At 46.7% G+C, this 20,656-nt stretch overlaps 1 protein-coding gene across 2 annotated transcripts in view; it reads right to left on the bottom strand.

Annotated features, from left to right (window-relative positions):
* The window catches only part of RGS7 (regulator of G protein signaling 7), a 61,243-nt gene that overhangs the window by 13,290 nt on the left and 27,297 nt on the right, over window positions 1-20,656 (bottom strand). For both annotated transcript variants that reach the window (XM_014447013.2, XM_006104739.3), the window contains exons 4-12: window positions 20,247-20,298; window positions 10,933-10,997; window positions 9,510-9,586; window positions 9,307-9,358; window positions 4,984-5,058; window positions 3,987-4,085; window positions 3,356-3,417; window positions 2,108-2,218; window positions 1,874-1,999 (exon numbers count right to left, since the gene is read on the bottom strand). In XM_014447013.2, the coding sequence (XP_014302499.1) occupies window positions 1,874-1,999; window positions 2,108-2,218; window positions 3,356-3,417; window positions 3,987-4,085; window positions 4,984-5,058; window positions 9,307-9,358; window positions 9,510-9,586; window positions 10,933-10,997; window positions 20,247-20,298 (719 nt within the window). The remainder of the gene's footprint in view (window positions 1-1,873; window positions 2,000-2,107; window positions 2,219-3,355; window positions 3,418-3,986; window positions 4,086-4,983; window positions 5,059-9,306; window positions 9,359-9,509; window positions 9,587-10,932; window positions 10,998-20,246; window positions 20,299-20,656) is intronic.

Raw genomic sequence — 20,656 nt, 5'->3', positions numbered from 1 at the left:
GCAGAAAGCTGTCCCAGGCAACAACCCGAAAGGCTTATATTTGCAGGGGCATCGAAACCCTTCACATATATGGATAGATGGAATGTTTCATATGCAATTCATTCGCAGGGAAACCAGTGGGCATAGAATTACTGAGATAAGAAATGGTTAGCCCTGGCCGGTTTGGCTCTGTGGATAGAGTTTTGCTCTGTGGACTGAAGGGTCCTGGGTTCCATTCTGGTCAAGGGCACATGCCTGGGTTGCGGGCTCGATCCCCAGTGTGGGGCGTGCAGCAGGCAGCGATCAATGAGTCTCTCTCATCACTGATGTTTCTATCTCTCTCTCCCTCTCCCTTCCTCTCTGAAATCAATAAAAATATATTTTTATGGGTAAAGACAGGGTAAAAATAAACTCCCTGGTAGTCAGTGCACATCATGGCGAGCGGTTGAGCGGCCTTGGTTTAGCATTAGCATATTACGCTTTGATTGGTTGAACGGCGACCGGTTGACCGGACTCTTAGCATAGTGGGCTTTTATTATATAGGATTGTATAAAAAAAATAAATGATGATGTGACCTGAATAGAGAAAATGTTCCTCGGTAGGCTCAAGGAAATCCTTAGCAACTGTAGCTCTCATAACCTTGAGAAGCTTCCCGTGAACTTGAAGGATAAGAGGAAGCTGCAACCTAACAACCCATGGTGGGCACACGGGTACGATGAAACTCCTCCTGGTTCTGTGTGCGGTCACCTTGCTTAATCCCTGGGACATCTGTCAAAGTTCTGCATGTTCCTGAGCGCTCTGTTGTTGGTATCTGTTAAATTCCCCCAAAAGAATGCGACAGTGCCTGGCCCTGCTTCGTTCCTATGAAAACAGATGAACGCTGAGACCTTTCGGGAAATGAATTTCACAGGACGGCATGTGTCATGGGTAAGGGCATTAGGGCCTTGTGTTTCAAAAGGATAATGCGTGAGAGCGCTCATGGAAAAACGGTCTCAGGGAGTGGAAAGTTACCATTCCTCGGGGCTACGAAAGTCTCCTCCAGGGTCTCCCACTTAAAGATTGAATTTCCAGGCGTCCCTCAAGTTAGAAAAATCTCAAAAATATGTGGGGATGATGTTTGCAACAGATGGGCGGAATGTGGATCCCTCCCTAACCAGCAGAGTAATGTGGTGCTGCTCTCAACTGCCTGAGGCTGTGTTTAATGGGCAAAGAAAAGAGCTGCCCCCACAGATTCGTCTCAAGTTATTCCCCGCCCCTGACTCTGGATTCTTTTTTTAAATTGATTTCAGAGAGGAAGGGAGAGGGAGAAAGAGAGAAACATCAGTGATGAGAGAGAATCACTGATCGGCTGCCTCCTGCATACCCCGTGCTGGGGATGAAGCCCGCAATCCGGGCACGTGCCCTTGACCGGAATCGAATCTGGGACCCTTCAGTCTGCAGGCCGACGCCCTACCCACTGAGCCACACCAGCGAGGGCTCAAGTTATTTGACACAAGCACCCAGTCTCTTTTTGTAGACCTCACTTGAGAAACCATATGCAAGGAAGACCAATATTCATAAGTAGTCGATGTTTTAATTTAAGTGCAGAAACATTATTGGCCATTTTCCACTTTGCCAAACGCTTCTTTATGGAGTCCATTTCAAATGCACAAAATGTATATGTAAAAAGACAGGGTAAAAATAAACCACCACGAGGGATGGAGCCTGTTGGACAGACTTTGCCTTATTTTATCTTTTTTTCTTCTTCCTCCATCAGGTGGCAGGAATTCAATGGGCTCATGTCCTTACCATGATGTTGGTGGGAGAGTAATTGACCTGTTTCGTCCTCCACGACCGGACACACCACGGGTGGCATCTCTGGCTTATTGTATACGACCGGCAAAACACGTCTTACCTCAAGTTTTCTGAGCTGAATTCCGACTCTAGGAATTTAAGGAACTGTTCTCTCCCAACGGGGTCTTTCAATGCTTCGTCCATTCCAAACCCCCACCGTTTGACCCTCTGCTGGCTCGGTTCTTTGCTTGAGGAGACAAAAGCAAACCAGACACATTCCGTTCAGGATCCTTCCTGTTGAACCCAAACCCTGAAATAAGGGAAATATTTTGAGGGACGGGAACATGGCACTCACCTCGCCTCCAGTTCCCAGAAAGTAGTGTCGTCAGACAGCCATGGGTTGGAAGGGTCAGGCGGCACAAAGAACGGGTCGTAGTCTAAATACTGTTCCGTGTAACTTAGCAGACTGGGGAGAAGAAACATGTTCGTCTCCCTTAGCTGTCTGGCGGAGGTTACAACCAGCCCAAAGTAAGGGACACTATGAAAATGTCTGGCCAAGGAATCCTTGATGGTTCCCAGCATGAAATCCAATGGCCGTTTTCACATTTCAATACCTTACATGCATTCACTTATTGTGCTTCTCAGAAGACAGTGGCCAAGGATTCCATCCCGCCCCCACCCCCCCTGCCTACGCCGTGTGAGTCAATATCCCTCCATTTACAATAAACAGAACAGAAGAGGTCAGTGTGTGAAGGGCAGGGCTAAGGGTCAGCTCCGATCCTTGGTCGACCAGTCCGCCCGCAGCTGAAGTGATTTGAGCCAACTTGGAAAAGAGGTTAAAAAGTCATTTTTTTCTAAAGTATTTATAGAAATTAGGTAAAAGGGGAGTGACTCGCTGAGCAAAAAAATTTTTTAGATCCGTATTTAAAAATAAAAATAAGAGGAGGAGAGGAAAAAAGTTGAAGAGGTAGGATTTGACAATGCCTCAAAGTGCAGAACACAAGTGATATTTAGAACAGATTTAAATAAAGAAATGGAAAAAATATAAAATCTGCGTTTAATTCCAATTTTGAGGTTATGCAATAACTCAGTGTGAATTTAAAGAAAGGCCAACTTCGGAAGTTGAAAGGGTCATTTCTCCCAGCAGGAGGGAGAAGATTGAAGGCCTTGGAATTATCTTCTGTATCTGATGCTGGTTGTTCAAGGATTGGACCTCTAGGGATGTAAGACAATAAGGATCATTCTGTAATTAATTTAAACTGCAACAAGACAGCCCAGCTGGTGTGGCTCAGTGATTGAGCATCGACCTATGAACCAGGAGGTCACGGTTCGATTCCGGGGTTGCGGGCTCGATCCCCAGTAGGGGGCGTGCAGGAGGCAGCTGATCAATGATTCTCTCCCATCATTGACGTTTCTCTCTCCCTCTCCCTTCCTCTCTGAAATCCATAAAAATATTTAAAAATAAATGAGGAAAAACAAATAAACATTTATTACAGGGTTCCAATCACTTATCTCAGCCCTCTTCCAACAGTTACCATTTTTTTATCAGATTTCATTGTCAGATAAAAAGTTGAAGTGTATAAAGACATCTCCAAATACTTACCTATCAGCAACTTTTGACATTTTTAACCGATGTCTATCTAACTGTATTTGCCAATAGTTTATCTGAAAACAGAGTTAAAGAAATAGTTATATACTAGGTAAGTAGCGAGATTCTCATAATTTTCAGCTCTAATTTCTGATAAACTGGGAAATTCCAAACAAGAACATGTTCTACATCAGTAAAATTCCAAAGTCTGTTAAAAAAAGAAAATCAAATGAGAGAGACCTGAAAGAGCTAAAAAATCAAGAGGCGTATAGAGTTAGAGACCAGACTGTAGAAACAAGAATAAACACTCATTTGTGAAAATCATGTCACATGATTGGACATGGTGAAGCCATGGCGATGTAGACAACATGTTGTCTTCTCATTCTATAAGACCCCGTGTCGGGGTACAAAATAAACTAGTGCGTGTGACTTTAAAAAATGGGGTTGGGGTAGAGATAAAGGACTTGGGGAGTTACATACCTTACAATGAGACAATTCCATTACTTTTTAACTGAAAATTCTTCTCTATGAAGCAGTCAACCATACGACTAAGCTTTTAAAACATCTGCTATTACACATTCACCGCCTGGTTTTCATAGCTGCTACTCTGCAAACCATTAACAGGCCATGGCACAGGTCAACCCACCTGCTCCTGTAACTCATCTTCTGTGGGAGGTTTCGTTTCTGGCGTGGGCGTGTGGGTGGGACTGTGACTTCGAATATCATTTTGTAAACCATAGACAGACTATATGAAACGACAAAAAAAAAAGAAACAGGTTAGGACAGAACAGCACGGGCAGTCACGGAGTTGCTGACAGGTAACTCTGTGTGATATATTCAGGAAGGTAACCTCGAGGCAGATCTGTTTAAGCTTCTGATCAAAATTCAAAAGGCACTGCCGTAACCGGTTTGGCTCAGTGGCTAGAGCGTCGGCCTGCGGACTGAAGGGTCCCGGGTTCGATTCCGGCCAAGGGCATGTACCTTGGTTGCGGGCACATCCCCAGTAGGGGGTGTGCAGGAGGCAGCTGATCGATGTTTCTCTTTCATCAATGTTTCTAACTCTCTATTCCTCTCCCTTCCTCTCTGTAAAAAATCAATAAAATATATATATTTTTAAAAGGCACCGCTATCCTATATGTCTTAGGGGTGTAGAACAGAAGCACAGCTCTGAAACAAAGGCGTGGTTAGGTTATGAACTTGATGCTTCTCTCTCTCCCTCTCCCTCTCCCTCTCCCTTCCTCTCTAACATCAATAAAAACATATTATTAAAAAAACTAAAATGCCTTTCAGTCCCATTCTTCTCAGCTAGTGTCCATCTCCATTTCCTCGTCGCCTGCTCTCTGAAAGAGGCCTCCCACTGCTGATGGCCCTTCTCCCCGATGGAGGGTTGGGGGGCCCTCAGCAGCCTTGCCCCCTCCCTGGCACAGACACCTGCTGCCCCAGGATGGGGCGGGGTCCTCGGGAGAGGGGGACCGGAGGACGACGGGGGCTTGAGTGGCAAGCTTTTCCTCTGGCCAAGCGACAAGGACGAGCAGGGGAGACACGCGAAGACTCTGGATGAAGAGGGGGCAGAGGTGCTCACGGCCGACGTCCGTCCGCGGAGCTCATTCCTGAGGGCAGCACGGCGCCCGGGGGGGTCTTACCTTCCGGGTTTTGTGGGGGTTTCTCATTCGGGACGACTTCTTGATGTCCACTTCCGTGGTGTTCACGCACCCAGGCTGCGGGGGGAGCAGAGAGAAAGGGGAGCCTTTGACCGTCAGGTTTTTGATCCTGTGTGAATGGCTTGCCCGCCCGAACCTGAGCAAAGGCCCAGATGACAGGCCCTGATGGCCACTCCTTCTAAAAGGCCACAGCCACGTCCACCAGCTGTGGTCGGTGACAAAATCAGTTCCATTCTTTTTAAAAAATAAATATATTTTTATTGATTTCAGAGCGGAAGGGAGAGGGAGAGAGAGACAGAAACATCCATGATGAGAGAGAATCACTGATCGGCTGCCTCCTGCACGCCCCGCACTGGGAATCGAGCCCACAACCCGGGCATGTGCCCTGACCGGGAATTGAACCGTGACCTCCTGGTTCATAGGCCGACGCACAACCACGGACCCACGCTGGCTGGCTTGATTTGTTTCCTACCTAAATCATATACGAAATATATATGCTCCACACACTGCACTAAACATGAACTAACTCGGGAAGCGGCCTGCATGCCTACTGAGGAACGGGAAACGCTGGCCGGGCCCAGAGGGGCGCTGGGCAGTGTAGGCGGAAGGCAGGGCACCGCGGAGTGGGACGCTGAGCCATTTACTTAAACTCCTCCCATCCTCCCAGCCTCGGGCTGATCGATGGCCGACGCTCTGATTTCATTCGTCTGTGGCGGCCTGGCATCCGTACTTTGTACAAGACCTTCAACGGTTTTTAATAACCAGCCGGGATGCACGCCCATGGAGCTAGATGTAACAGAGATAATGCTGTGGACATATTACAGCAACATGCTTTCATTTCCTATTCAGTGGCTGCTTCCTTCCGGCCCTGGGTCCGAGTCCCTCAGTAAGGGCAGGGGAGGCACTGAGATCCTTCAAGCTCCTGTCCACACACCCGGAGCCAAGCAAGGCAAGATGGGTCACAGAGATCTCCTCCCAGAGGCCACGGGGTGGGAACAGTGGGGGTGCAACATGCAGGAAAGGGAAGGCGTGTCCTCCCAGAACCTGGAGAAAAGGAGGAATAAAGGCAAGAGGCGGAGCTCAACAGGCGTCCTGTCCTGTTCTTCTCCGGGGAGGCAGGAACCCAAGGTGGGTGGAGGGAGGGAGAGAAATGCCCAGACAAGGAAGAGGGAGCCTGTGAATGTGGGGGTGGGGGTGGGAGAGCTGGGCCCCTTCGAGCCGGGGTGGGGAACCTGTCTTTCTGCCCAGGGCCCTGTGGCTATTTATGACATGCTCAGTCCCCGGCGGGGGGCGTGCAGGAGGCAGCCGGTCCATGACTCTCTCTCATCATTGGTGTTTCCATCTCTCCCTCGCCCTTCCTCTCTGAGATCAATACAGATATCTTTTAAAAACACACACAAAAATACCCAAACCTTCTCTCGCCAAATTTCTATCCCTAGGGAATCTTGCAGAGTGGGACTAAATCTGAGGGTCTGATCGTTTACTTAAAAGTGGCTCAGTTACCTAACCCGGGGTTTACATGACTGCAACATGTTAAGCGCACACGTTGAAACCTACCCTTTACATGGGTCTGAGAAAAACAGAGCAATTACAGAAAATGCGGAAAATGAATTTTCTTTATACATCTGAGGAGTACGAACTACTTTTTGTTTTTAAGCACTTTTAAAAAATATATATATATTTTTATTTCAGAGAGGAAGGGAGAGGGAGAGAGAGAGAAACATCAATGATGAGACAGAATCATGGATCAGCTGCCTCCTGCATGCCTCCTACTGGGGATGGAGCCCACAACCTGGGCATGTGCCCTGTCTGGGAATCAAACCGGTGACCTCTTAGTTCTTTGGTCGATGCTCAGCTGCTGAGCCACACCCGGCCGGGCAAAGAAAGGCAGGTATCTGTTTGAAGCATATATATTATGTACCAGGAGCTGGCACCAACTCACATGAAACATTATACATACGCTGGTGACCTGCACTGCTAAACATATCTTCCCAAGAAGATAGAGATAACATTTCCATGACCCAGTAGGCACTTAATAAGAATGTCCAAATATGTATACTATTTGCCAGATATAATATTTAAGTACATAATATTGGATGTAAGGAATAATATGTGGTATTTACATTGGCCTAGAAAAGAATCATAAGTTATTCCCAGCGATTTAAAGCTGCATTTATTTTCAACAGAATTAAGCTGTGCCGTCGCGTTACTTTCATACTATTTATTAAAAGGCAGAATTGAACGCCTCGGAATCCATTCCCGAAGGAGCAAAAGGTGCACGTTACTGAGAAATATGACTGCCGCCATGTTCGTGGAAATGCCTTAATGGGCTGTGAAACAGACGCTGGAATTTTTTGGTTTTATTGTTGATATTTTATTTAAAGGAAGGTAAATGCCATTTAATTCCTTTCCTGGCATAATGCGTTTTTATTCATTGCAGCAGGAGGCACATGTGTTTGAGTGATTTGGGATAACAAGACCCTTCAGAAGAGCAGAGCTCCGAGTCAGCAATGGAGAGCAAGTCTCTCAAACCAATCTCTCCCACATGGATGTTTCTCTCCCTCTCTCCCTCGCCCTTCCTCCCTCCCTTCCATTCTCTAAGAAATCAATGGGAAAATTATCCTCGGGTGAGGATTGATAAAATAATAATAAAATAAAATCAATCACTGTAGCTGATGTGTGACTGAGAAAAATGATGCCCTACACGAGAAAGGGAGGGAGATTTCAGAACGAGGTGGCAAACAGAGTTGACAGTAAGATATATGCAAATTCCTGGAAATCCTTCAAAAAGACGGGATTCTGGAAACTTAGAGTTTATAACAGACATACTTATGGGTTCAAATACAATTAAATGATGGGAAAAGATTTTTCCTTTTGTGACACAGTACATGTTTTTTTAAAAAATATTTTTTTATTGAGTTCAGAGAGGAAGGGAGTGGCTGAGCATCGACCTATGAACCAGGAGATCATGGTTCCATTCCCAGTCAGGGCACATGCCGGGTTGTGGGCTCAATCCCCAGTAGGGGGCATGCAAGAGGCAGCCGATCGATGATTCTCATCATTGATGTTTCTCTCTCTCTCCCTCTCCCTTCCTCTGTGAAATAAATTTTAAAAAATATATTAAGAACAATTAAAAGAGTTTTATCTAAGCTTTTTTTTTAAAAAAAAATACTATTTTTGAGCAGTTTTAGGTTTACCGAAAAATTGAGCAATTGAAAGTGCCGGGGAGCCGGCATGGGGAGTCCTCCTGGGCTCCCAGGAGCATGAAAGGTCCAGGGGCCTAAAGTGGACACACACGGAGACAGAGCGATGACCTGCTTCTAGAGATGGCTTCAAATGAACCAACAAATAAGCAAAACCCTACTTCACAGCCTTGCAGTACTTATGCCTCGGAACTCATAATCCTTTTTCACTGTTTGCAATAAAACTCAAGCTGAATTTTGAGTAGGAAAGGCAGTTAAGTCTCAGTTCCAATCTTCTGTGAATTCAAAAGAGAAAAAAAAAAACTCAACAGGGATTTTAACAGCTGCACTGCTATCTGAAATTGACATAGATGCGTCTGAAACAAATTTTTGGAAGGCAGACCTATTTTGTTCCGAGCCTGAAGATAATCGAGAGGACAGTTTCAAGGTATTCTCATCAATCTTGATTCCTGTGATGCCGGGAACCTGTTATTTATTCGAATCTAGAGGCCCAGTGCACGAAAATCATGCACTTGGATGGGGGGGTCACTCAGCCCGACCTGCACCCTCTCGCAGTCCAGGAGCCCTCGGGGGATGTCCGACTGACGGCTTAGGCCTGCTCCCCATGTGTTTCCTTCCTTCGAGTGTTTGAAAGGATCAAGCAACTCCAATGCCGAGAGTAAGTAAGCAAGTGATATCACGGTGGAAAAAATGCAGTTTTATAAATTAAACTAGAGGCCCTCACACTGGTGCACAATCAGGGCCGGGAGGGACCACAGAGGGCTCCAGGGCGTGTCCAGCCCATCTCGCCCAGTCCCGATCGGCTGGACCCCAGCAGCAAGCTAACCTACTGGTTGGAGCATCTGCCCCCTGGTGGTCAGTGCGTGTCATAGCAACCAGGCGACCGGTCGAACGGTCGCTTAGGCTTTTATGTATATGCTAGTAGATTCTGCATCACTGAACCCTGGTCATCTTACACAAAAGTGGCAATCTTTCCTTAACTAATTTGCCAAGACTTTGGGGAAATTATGGGGTTACAATCGTCTTCTAAGGCGGGGGTGATGCCTGGAGGCCGTGGGGGCCGGGGGTGATGCCTGGAGGCCGTGGGGGCACGACGGCTTACCACAGGGCGGTGCACGTCCCAGAAGGCCCTCTTGTCCCTCTTCTTGTCCACTCTGTCAACAGCGGAACAAAGAGCCGTCAGTAGCGCTCACCGCGGTGGCTCCCTGAACAAAGGGCCGGGTCCAGCCCATCTCGCTCAGTCCCAAAAGGCTAAAGTTCCCTTGCAACTGGAACGAAGCTTCCAGGAGACTCACAAGGACTCACTTTGCCTGTGCCTCTGCTTGCATGAAGATGAACTCCCACTTGCGGGCGAATGCTCTCTGCAGCCGGGCCAGGCTCTCCTGCAAAGTACAGCACCGGTGAAGACGTTCCGCTGTTCATCTTCCCTCTCCCCTTCTAGTTTACCCGCCATATGTATTCAAGAAGAGAAATAGAGCCCGGCCGGTGTTGCTCAGTGGTTTGGCATCGACCCATGAACCGGGGGGTCACGGTTCGATTCCCGGTCAGGGCACATGCCCAGGTTGCGGGCTTGATCCCCAGTAGGGGGCGTGCAGGAGGCATTGATCCATGATTCTCTCTCATCATTGGTGTTTCCATATCTCCCTCTCCCTCCCTCTCTCTTTAAAAATCAATAAAAACATATTTTTTTTAAAAATAAAGAAAACAAATACAGACTCTCTAAAGTAGAAAATGCACTCCGGCGTGAATGATAAGTCACGTTCACTGAATACGGCCAAGACTATCATTCCCAGCCATAGAGAAACACGGGGAGACCTGTCACAAATATTAATTTTTATGAGTAATTGCCTTCAGGGAACACAGCTAAGAGTCCAAAAGGCTAAAATTCCCTTGCATAAAAAAAAGTGCTCCATCAGCATCTAGAATAGATAGAGCGTGTATCCAATTTCATGAGACTTAAGAATCATATAGTAGAATGTGTGCCCACTTTGCAGATTCTACTGCTGATTCCATCAGTCACCCAGTTCTTGACAACAGCGAAAATGCCTGCCAGCCTGCTACCCTTTCCAGACAGTGAAATCACAACACAGCAGTTACCTGAACAGATGACATCAGAGTAATTGAATCTGCTGATGGTGACCAACCGGAAAGTTTTGCATAATCTATTTTCCCGGTGTAAATGCTCTTTAATTCTCTAAATTTGGCTATCTTCACTATAATAAATAAGTATCTAAAGTGTTTACACTTAAGCCCATTTAAAAAATATGTATTTATTTATTGATTTCAGAGAGGAGGGTGAGAGGGAGAGAGAGAGAGAGAGAAACATCCATGATGAGAGAGAATCGTGGGTCGGCTGCCTCCTGCACACCTCACACTGGGGATCGAGCCTGCAACCCGGGCATGTGCCCTGGCCTGGAATCGAACTATGACCTCCTGGTTCATAGGTTGACACTCCACCACTGAGTCACACCGGCCGGGCTGAAGCCCATTTTTGCAAATAAGATATACTCCCCCTTCTACCCTGAGTTTGTGCACTTAGAATGTCATTGTCTTCGATGAGAATGAGAGAAAGCAAGCAAGTCAGAGATTTATTAAGTCTTACGCTACCTGATCCCTTGAAAATCTGACCCTCACAGCCCACGAATGGAGGAAGTTGACGGAGGCCTGAAATGAGCCTTATTCCTGTTCATTTTATGACTTTCTTGGGTAGAATGTCCTTAGTACTCACAGCTTCATAGTCGGCGAGCTCCAGCCGGGCCTTGTTCTGCATCGTTCTCTTGCAGAGGTAAACCGCTGGAAGGAAACAAATCAAAAATCAGTCATCTCCTGCCCGCCTATTCACACCGAGGCACCGACAACAAAAATACAGCCTTACGCAGCAAGAAGTATTGGTCTTTGCCACTTTTTAAAAAATTGGTTGTAATTTCCTTATTTTAAAAAATATTTTTTTATTGATTTCAGAGAGGAAGGAAGTGGGAGAGAGAGAGAGAAACATCAATGATGAGAGAGAATCATGGATCGGCTGCCTCCTGCACGCCTCCTACTGGGGATCAAGCCCACAACCCAGGCATGTGCCCCGACCGGGAATGGAACCGTGACCTCCTGGTTCATAGGTTGACACTCAACCACTGAGCCATGCCAGCTGGACTCCTCATCTTTTTTAGATAAAGGATTTGTACCATTATCACTGACATTCAAACGGTGGTGTTTATAAGAAATCAAACATGTTTAGAAACTTGGTAAACATGTCTTTATTTTTAGTCACTAGTTGCCACAATTTTAGCTTCCTCCAAAAATAAGGGGAAAAGATAAAGCTTTTCAATAAGACATCAAAAGAACTTAAACATCTAGATGTACAATCGGCACCATTTTGTAGAAGGCATCACTGTTGCACATTCAATTGTTTCTGTATTCTACCCTCAACTGGAAAAAATCTATTCATCTAAACGGAAGGCTTCTTGCATCTTCTTTACATCATTTCTTAATCGTCCACCATCAACCGATTGCTTTGTCACCAGAGGAGAGAGTCTGACCTCTTACCTCGCGACAATGCAACTACCTGTTCATTCCATTTCCCTGGGGGAAGCGTCTGCTTGCTTGCCAGAGACAGTCCATCTGGGATGACAGATGGAGAAAGGACGGTGACACCAGCATGGCCATCGAGCATTTATTCTAGGACTACCAGCGACTCTCAATAATATCAGGCCATTCCAAGCCCTCTGGGACAGTCCCGATGACCAGAATACGTTTCTCATTTTTCCATAATCTATGCTACTTGCGTCTCATGAAATTCGACCTATGCTCTACCTATTCTAGATGCTGATTAAGCCACTGGAGGAGGACTACCCACTGTCTGTAAGGCTAGCTCTGGGGGTGCCTCAGGAACACTGTCTTTGTACTGAGCTGCACCCCCCACTGGCTTTGATAATGAAGTCTCTCTGGTATCACTGAGGAAACAGCCGGGAAATACAGAAAATCTGAGGCCGCTGCAAACATGGGCGCCATCTCTTCAATGTCTGCCTCCTACGGTTTCCTGTATGAAGGTCAAGGCGAAGGACAGCCAACCACGGAATGACGCTAACGTCACTGCAAACACTGGGAACCGAAGTGATGATTTTAGCACACATCTTTCCACAGCAGTGATGGCGAACCTTTTGAGCTCGGTGTGTCAGCATTTTGAAAAACCCCAACTTCACTCTGGTGCCGTGTCACACATAGAAATTTTTTGATATTTGCAACCACAGTAACACAAAGACTTATACTTTTGATATTTATTTTATATATTTAAATGCCATTTAACAAAGAAAAATCAACCCCAAAAATGAGTTCGCGTGTCACCCCTGACACGCGTGTCATAGGTTCGCCATCACTGCTCTACAGCCTCCCACGGTAGCTGTGTTTTTCTAGTAATAGGAGTGACTTTCAAATTACTGGATTGCACCATTACTGAGGTTCCAAACGGGTAAAAGTCCAAGTTCAACAACGGAAGCGACGCGATGTGTTAACGCTCGGATTGCCGTCGTCTGTGCTCACTCTTGGAAAAGTCCCCCTGCACAGGCCGCTGTGAGCTCAACAGAATATGCCAAATGGTTTCCGCAGTTGGTAGGAGAGATGGTAGTGGACGTGCAATACCCTCGATGGTGTCTCTTCAGGAGGAAAAGATGGAATCTACTTAAACAGCGGATTGAATCATGTCCGCGTTTGCTGCAGAATTACCTTTCATCAAATTTCCAGCCCAGCTAAGTGTCCCATCCGTCAGTCCTCCTCAGCTGCCACCTGCTTTATTGATTCTGGTCATTTACATCGTTGTTCTGGTCAATATAAGACCCCTTTTGGAAAATATACTCCTAAACTCATGAGGGAAACGCATGAATAAAAGCAAGGGGAGGGTAACATTTTAAGATGCGTCTTCACTAGGAAGTTATACATCTTTGGCCATAGCTGTCTGGCCTGTGACATTTTTTAAAAATATACATATTTTTATTGATTTCAGAGAGGAAGATAGAGGGAGAGATAGGAATATCCATGATGAGAGAGAATCGTGGATCTGCTGCCTCCTGCACGCCCCCTACTGGGGATAGAGCCCGCAACCCAGGTGTGTGCCCTTGGCCAGAATCAAACCCAAGACCCTTCAGTCTGCAGGCCGACACTCTATCCACTGAGCCACACCAGCTAGGGCTGTTTGAGATTTTTAGTGTCACAGTTGTTGGATGCCTCTTCCTTGTAGAACTTCCATGAACTAGCAATGCCAAGAATTTTAAATAATAAAAACGAAACTCATATGTCTTATATCCAGGAGTACACGGCCCAAGGACTCCGAAACCTTTACAATCTTTACCTTAAATATAAATGTTAGGAAACATATGACTCGTTTTCTTTATAACAGGCAATTTGACAGAATTAAATTATTTTTTATTTTCAATTTTGTTCTTTGCGCATTATTTTCATTCTTATGCTCTCTTATCATCTCACTATGGAAGCCCTGCAGACAGCTAAGCAAGTGATCAATACTGTCTGTTAACAGTGGCCCCCAACGTTCAGGGGCTTCAGGGGAGAAAGAAAAAGAAAATTATTCTTTTTTCATCCATGTATTTATTCATGCAACAGATATTTTACTAAATGTCTACTACGTTCTAGACCAGTGATGGCGAACCTTTTGAGCTCGGCGTGTCAGCATTTTGAAAAACCCTAACTTCACTCTGGTGCCGTGTCACATATAGAAATTTTTTGCTATTTGAAACCACAGTAAAACAAAGACGTATATTTTTGATATTTATTTTATATATTTAAATGCCATTTAACAAAGAAAAATCAACCCAAAAAATGAGTTCGCATGTCGGAGGTTCGCCATCACTGTTCCAGGCTGTGATTTCAGTGAGGGAAGTACAGCTGTGAACAAAACAGATGCGAGCTCTGTCCGCCATGAGAAAGTCAAAGTAAGGATGGCTTGGAGAAGGCAGGGAACCCTGCTTCCAATTTCCCCCCCCCCCGCAAGGGGGTGAGGGTTTGGGGGTGATGGCTTGGAGTGGGGAAGTGGGGCACTGTAATCCCACCCTCTGCCTCAAGGGGGCGCCATCGTATCAATTACTCTTTCAGTCTGTCCCGGTAAAACTAAAGAATGGTAGCTTTACCATCTTCTAAGAATAAAGGTTTTCATCATCTTAAGGGGATGCGAGGGCCTATGTCAAGTAATGACTCAAAGCTTCAAAGTATCCGAATTCCCATAAGACTGAATATCTGCTTTCAAGGGGAGAAAATATAAGAAGAAAAAGCCAGAGGTGTGTGGATGGAGAGTGGCTGCATTCGTTTGTTCAGTGAATGGCCCCTGAGTGCCCACCCTGTGCCAAGCTTGTTCTAAGCCCCAGGGACACCGTGACGAGCCCAGGGGGCCATCGCTGCTCTTAGCTTGCATCGTGTCGGTCTATAGACTCTAGAGCGTGACAGACAACGGGCAGTGCTAAACACAGTGTAGCAACGACATCGATATTTACTGGATGCTCTGCGTGTGCCAAGAATTACTTAAGTGTTCCCTATACGTTGCACAGTTTAAACTGCGCAGTGCTATTACGAGCAGGCGCTATTAATTTCCCCATCTTGCAGATGAGGCCGGGTAGGTTGGATGAGATTAAGTGATTCTTGGTGGAGGCAAGAGTTAACGTCGGGCCTTGGACAATAAAACCCACGGCGCTGAAGCACAGGCTGTGAGAGAGAGACAGGGGGGCGGGGATAGACAGAGATGGGGGTGGAGGGACCAAGTTAACGTCACGGGGTCGGATCCTAAAAGACCTCTCTGCAGAGGTAACATCTGCGTTGAGACCTCAACGGGGAGATCCAACCAGCCCGAGAAAGAGCTGAGGGCAGGGTTCCCATCAGAGCACAGCAAGGACTGCCCTGTGCAGGGGACCAGCCGGGCTGCCAGAACGGGGAGAGCAGGGTGGGTCCTGGGGGGGGCGGGTAGGGGGCTCAGGCAACGGGCTGGGGTGTGGTCCTGGTGTCATGGGCACCTCTGAGGGGTGTGAGCAGTGTGATAGGATGTGACTGACATTTAAAAAATGACTCAAGGTGAGTCCTAACCGGTGTGGCTCAGTGGATAGATTGTCGGCCCCTCGGACCGAAGGGTCTCAGGTTGGATTCTGGTCAAGGGCATGTACCTTGATTGATCAATGTTTCTATCTCTCTAAGCCAGCGGTTCTCAACCTGTGGGTCGAGACCCCTTTGGCGGTCCAACGACCCTTCCACAGGGGTCGCCTAAGACCATCCTGCATATCAGATATTTACATGACGATTCATAACAGTAGCAACATGACAGTTATGCAGTAGCAACAAAAATAATTTTATGGTCGGGTCACAACATGAGGAACTGTATTTAAAGGGCCAGAAGGTTGAGAACCACTGCGTCTAACCCTCTCCCTTCCTCTTTCTAAAATCAATACAAATATATTTTTTAAAAAATCACTCAAGCTTACATGAGGCAAATGGATTGTAAAAAAAAGTGGGTAGCAGCACAATTTAAAAAAATAGTAATACCATAGAAAAGAGCACAACACAGTCGCTCTCTTACTGATGGTTGAAACGCATTCTGTTTTGCTCCAAATTAATGCACCTGGTTCCTGTTATGATCTAAACGGAATGCAAGCTGATATGACTCACGTGGTGATTTTGAAAGTTGAGCACAGAACATCCCAGGCGACGGCAAATCTGAAAACAGTTCTGGGTCTGTTGGATGGTGACCCCAATACCTAATCTACACTGGAGGTGACGGCGGCGCTCAGGGAAGCAGGTGGTAGAGTGGAAAAAAAACACCCTGATTTCATTTACTTATTTTTAATATATATTTTTATTGATGTCAGAGAGGAAGGGAGAGGGAGAGACAGAAACAGCAATGATAAGAGAGAATCACTGACCAGCTGCCTTCTGCACGCCCCACACTGGGGATCGAGCCCGCAACCCAGGCATGTGCCCTGACCGGGAATCAAACCCCAACCTCCCGGTTCATAGGTTGATGCTCAACCACAGAGCCACGCCGGCCGGGTGGAAAAGCTGATTTTAAATAAAAGACTTGGCTAACGTGTGTGTATTTCCTTCTTCTCCAAGTTTCCATCTCTCGTGTCTTCACTCCTCCTGTTTCCCACAAGAAAAGCTGGTTTGCGGAATCTTGGTTCCCTGCCCTCCCCCCCTCAACCTCGCACTCCTGTCCTGAGCTCTGCCATAAAGTGGATTAATCAAATAAAAGCCTGTTTCCTGGCTGACGGAGGGCCGCGGAGGTCTCTCCTTTTTGGAAGGTAATGATACTATGAATAATAGCTTGAAAATAAGAATAAGTTCATGATTATCTAGCACTTGCTGGAGGCCAGGCACTGTTTATAAATTAGCCAGTTAATCCTCCACAGAGGCTACTGTCTTACAGGGGAACTGAGGCACTGAGTGTTTATACAACTTTTAAAAAATATATTTGTATTGATTTTAGAGAGGAAGGAAGAGAGAGAGAGAGAGAGAGAGAGAGAGAGAGAGAGAGAGAGAGAAACATCAGTGAGGAGGGAGAAGCATGGATTGGCTGCCTCCAGCACGCCCCCTACTGGGGACTGAGCCGGCAACCCAGGCATGTGCCCTTGACCGGGAATGGAACCGTGACCTCCTGGTTCCTAGGTCGACCCTCCGGCTAACGTGTGTGTAATTCCCTCCTCTCAAAGTTTGGGCTGGGCTGAGGATACAAGTTTTCAAGGACAGGGCTAGTCAGCAGCGGAGTTGAAATCTGAACCCAGTTAGAGAAATATTCAGCCTGAATCAAGGGTAGATCCTAAAAGGAAGGCAACCTTGGGAGCGGTTTCATACATCTTCCTGCGGAAATAAGGCGCCTAAGGACACGCCGGACGTACAAGGAGAGAGGATTAAAATAGCCTAAGGGATGCAGAAAGAAAAAGGACTGGGGTGAGCCAGAACTTTGCAAACACAGTGAAGGACCTGTTTCGTTGACCTCTAAAAAGCTGACCTTTAATGTTTAAGCCTTAAACTTGACCTGATTATTGTATCCTTTCCTTTCCTTTGGATCTTCTCCAGAGGTTCCCAGCATGGTTTCCGGATTCCTTAAAGGATGAGAGGGGAAGTGATGGGTAATCGAGCAGTTCTTGAGGGCTGTGAATGGGCTTAGAATTCGCCTCAAGATTATCCTATCCTATATAATAAAAGCCTAATATGCAAATTGACCAAACGGCGGAACGACTGGTGGAACAACCGGCCACTATGATGCGCACTGACCACCAGGGGGCAGACGCTCAATGCAGGAGCTGCCCCCAGGCCAGCCAAGGCATGTACCAGCGGGGGGGGGGGGGGGGCCCTCAACTGCCCCGCTGGTCGCCCCACAGATTGGCCCTGATTGCCGGCCAGGCCTAGGGACCCTCTAAAATCAATACAAGGAATGAGTGGGCCAAATTTTCCCACCAACCCCAGAAAAACATGAAAAGGGTAAAAGCCAGAGTTCCCGCAGATGAACAGCGGAGGAATCATTCTCAAATCAGTAAGCGGATGCCTGGTCCCAGTGAGGTAAGTAAAGGCATCGGCCCTCGCTGAGCCAGGTTCCTGAGAAATGAGAATTTTAACGTCCTTTTTTTTTTTTTTTTTCAGATTTCACGGCTGTGAACAGTGAAGGAAACTCTCAATGTATAGCCTTTTGGAAACATAACGCATCATGCAAATGTAGGTGCAGGGGGCAGATGATCAGGTCTTTTGTTGGGACTGATTATAAAACGGTCACTTCAGAATCAAAAGGACATGTGACAGCATGGAGGGACCTGGACAGCATCATGCTGAGCGAAATAAGCCAGTCAGAGAAAGATAAGTATCGCATGATCTCACTCAGGTGGAAGCTAATGAACAAAATGAACTGATGAACAAAAGAGGTCCAGAGACACGGACGCACGGAACAGACTGACTTATTTCAGAGGGAAGGAGGGGGGTGGGGGACAGACCATAGGGTAGGGAAGGCCTGGGAGGGGCGGGTGCAGGGTGGAGGGGGGTCATTGGGGAAAAACATACAAACCAACAAAGGGGACATCTGTAATACTTTCAACAATTAGGGAAAAAAATGAAACAATAAATAGAAAGTGAAGAATTAGAAAAACCAAAAAACACAAATAAAAGAACATGTGATTTTAAGAAATTGGTATTTGGCTTTACAACCTTAGCAATAACTTCACTTCTTTTTTTAAAATATATTTTATTGATTTTTTACAGAGAGGAAGGGAGAGGGATAGAGAGTTAGAAACATCGATGAGAGAGAAACATCGACCAGCTGCCTCCTGCACAGCCCCTACTGGGGATGTGCCCGCAACCGAGGTACATGCCCTTGACCGGAATCGAACCTGGGACCCTTCAGTCCGCAGGCCGATGCTCTATCCACTGAGCCAAACCGGTCAGGGCAGTAACTTCACTTCTCATGTTCTGAACAGCAGTTCCCATTCAGAACCTCTCGGTAATGCACACGTTCCTTTAAGCATTGGTTAGCCACAATATACTAAGAAGTTAAAGTGGATGCAGTTTTTCAAACGTAGGATATGACTTCAATTAAATGTGCTTATTTGTTCATTAATTTATTCAAGGCTAAAATAGTGCCCTGGTGAGTCCATTCCCACAAGTCACTCTTGGCATATTCTAGCGACCAGGTATTGCATCCGGTGGTTTGAACTGAGAATTGAGAGAGTCAGTTGGGCCGAGAAATCCTAGATCCTCCTGCAACCTAAGCAGAGACATTGTCCAGCTGGTAAAATACATTTAAAACAGAAATACGGCCCGGCCGGCGTGGCTCAGTGGTTGAGCGTCGACCTGGGAACCAGGAGGTCAGGGTTCGATTCCCGCTCAGGGCACATGCCCGGGTTTCGGGCTCCATCCCCAGTGTGGGGCGTGCAGGAGGCAGCCGATCCGTGATTCTCTCTCATCATGGATGTTTCCAGTTCTCTCTCCCTCTCCTTCTCCTTCTCCCTCTTCCTCCCTCCCTGAAATCAGTAAGAATGTCTATTTTAAAACAGAAGTCTGTTTGGGAAGGCTTTGCAAGCTCTGCTTTTTGCTCCCCCGTCCAGGTCATCAGCTGGAGGTACAACACTGGAACCTGACAAATAGCACAGCGACCTGTGAGTACCATGTGTTACCACCGTCACTTTTATTACAACAGCTGGGAGCGGGCCAAAGCTTTACCGAGAAACCAGAGAGCAACAGCAGGGGACTCCGCAGGCTCAGAAAAACATTTGTTGGCCTAACCAGAAGCTTCTGTAATGAGAACCCAACACCTCACACTTAACACAAAAGCACAGCCTAGGCCGTCACAGAATGTACAGCCTGCCAGAATGTGTTCCGTGACAATGACGGAAATACAATGGCATAGCACATTCGGTATACTTAACAGCCGGAGAAACAGTGCAATCAGCCAGGCCGGCGTGGCTCAGTGGTGGAGCATCGACCTAGGAACCAGGAGGTCACGGTTCGATTCCCGGTCAGGGCACATGCCCGGGTTACGGGCTCCATCCTCAGTGTGGGCCGTGCAGGAGGCAGCCGATCCATGATTCTCTTTCATCATTGATGTTTCTCTTTCTCTCTCTCCCTCTCCCTTCCTCTCTGAAATCAATAAAAATGTATTTTTTAAAAATAGTGAGAAAATTAAGCCTCAGAGAGTCAATGGGCTTACCACAATTCCCACAGCCTGGTAGGGTGAGCTAGAACTCTGGCCCTCTGAGCCCCTTTGTAATAACTCTTTCTAGTAGACCAACGTGCGATGGAAAAATACTAAGAGCCTTTCTTTAAAGCTTGCGTATCGGTCTTTACCCTTTTCAGAAGAAAATCTATTTTCCTGTAACAGCCTCAGCGGACACTATTCCATGGAAAGAGCTGCCACTGGGTTTGGTATAACTTTTCAAAAACCACAGCCATTCCTAAATTCCGTGTTAGAAACACAGAAGGGTCGTGTTCTTTTCTCCATCACAGAAGCAGTAACATGCGAGCACATGTTCACGCAGCCACACGGCTGCCCCACATAAAAGGAGACATTGCACTGACCGTAGTCCGTGTTTTCCGGCTCCCAGCAATTGGACGGCCAGAAGTAGGGGGTCTGTGGGGTGACAAGAAGCGGGACCCAGGTTAGACACGGAAGTAATGACCAGAGTTACTGGTTTATGAGCGGCGTTTATATTTAGCAGTTCTCTAGATTCCAGAATAGTCCAGTGAAGATCTGTTTATAATCGAGAGGTGATGGGAGGTTTTTCTTCTACATTTACTCTGCGGAGCCATGATTCAGCCCCCAAAATATCCCCCATTTGCTGCAATTTTATGTCAACCGACATCAAACGTTTGCATCCCACAAAGACTCACAGCAGAGGATGACTTGGGATAAAAGGCGTTTAAATATCACAAATTGTTTCCTATGACTCAGGTACCTCAACACGGCCATCGGCAGACCCCAAGCTCCA

Source organism: Myotis lucifugus, unplaced genomic scaffold (assembly GCF_000147115.1).
Source record: "Myotis lucifugus unplaced genomic scaffold, Myoluc2.0 scaffold_601, whole genome shotgun sequence".
Lineage (NCBI taxonomy): Eukaryota > Metazoa > Chordata > Mammalia > Chiroptera > Vespertilionidae > Myotis > Myotis lucifugus.
This window is presented reverse-complemented; position numbering and strand designations above follow the sequence as displayed.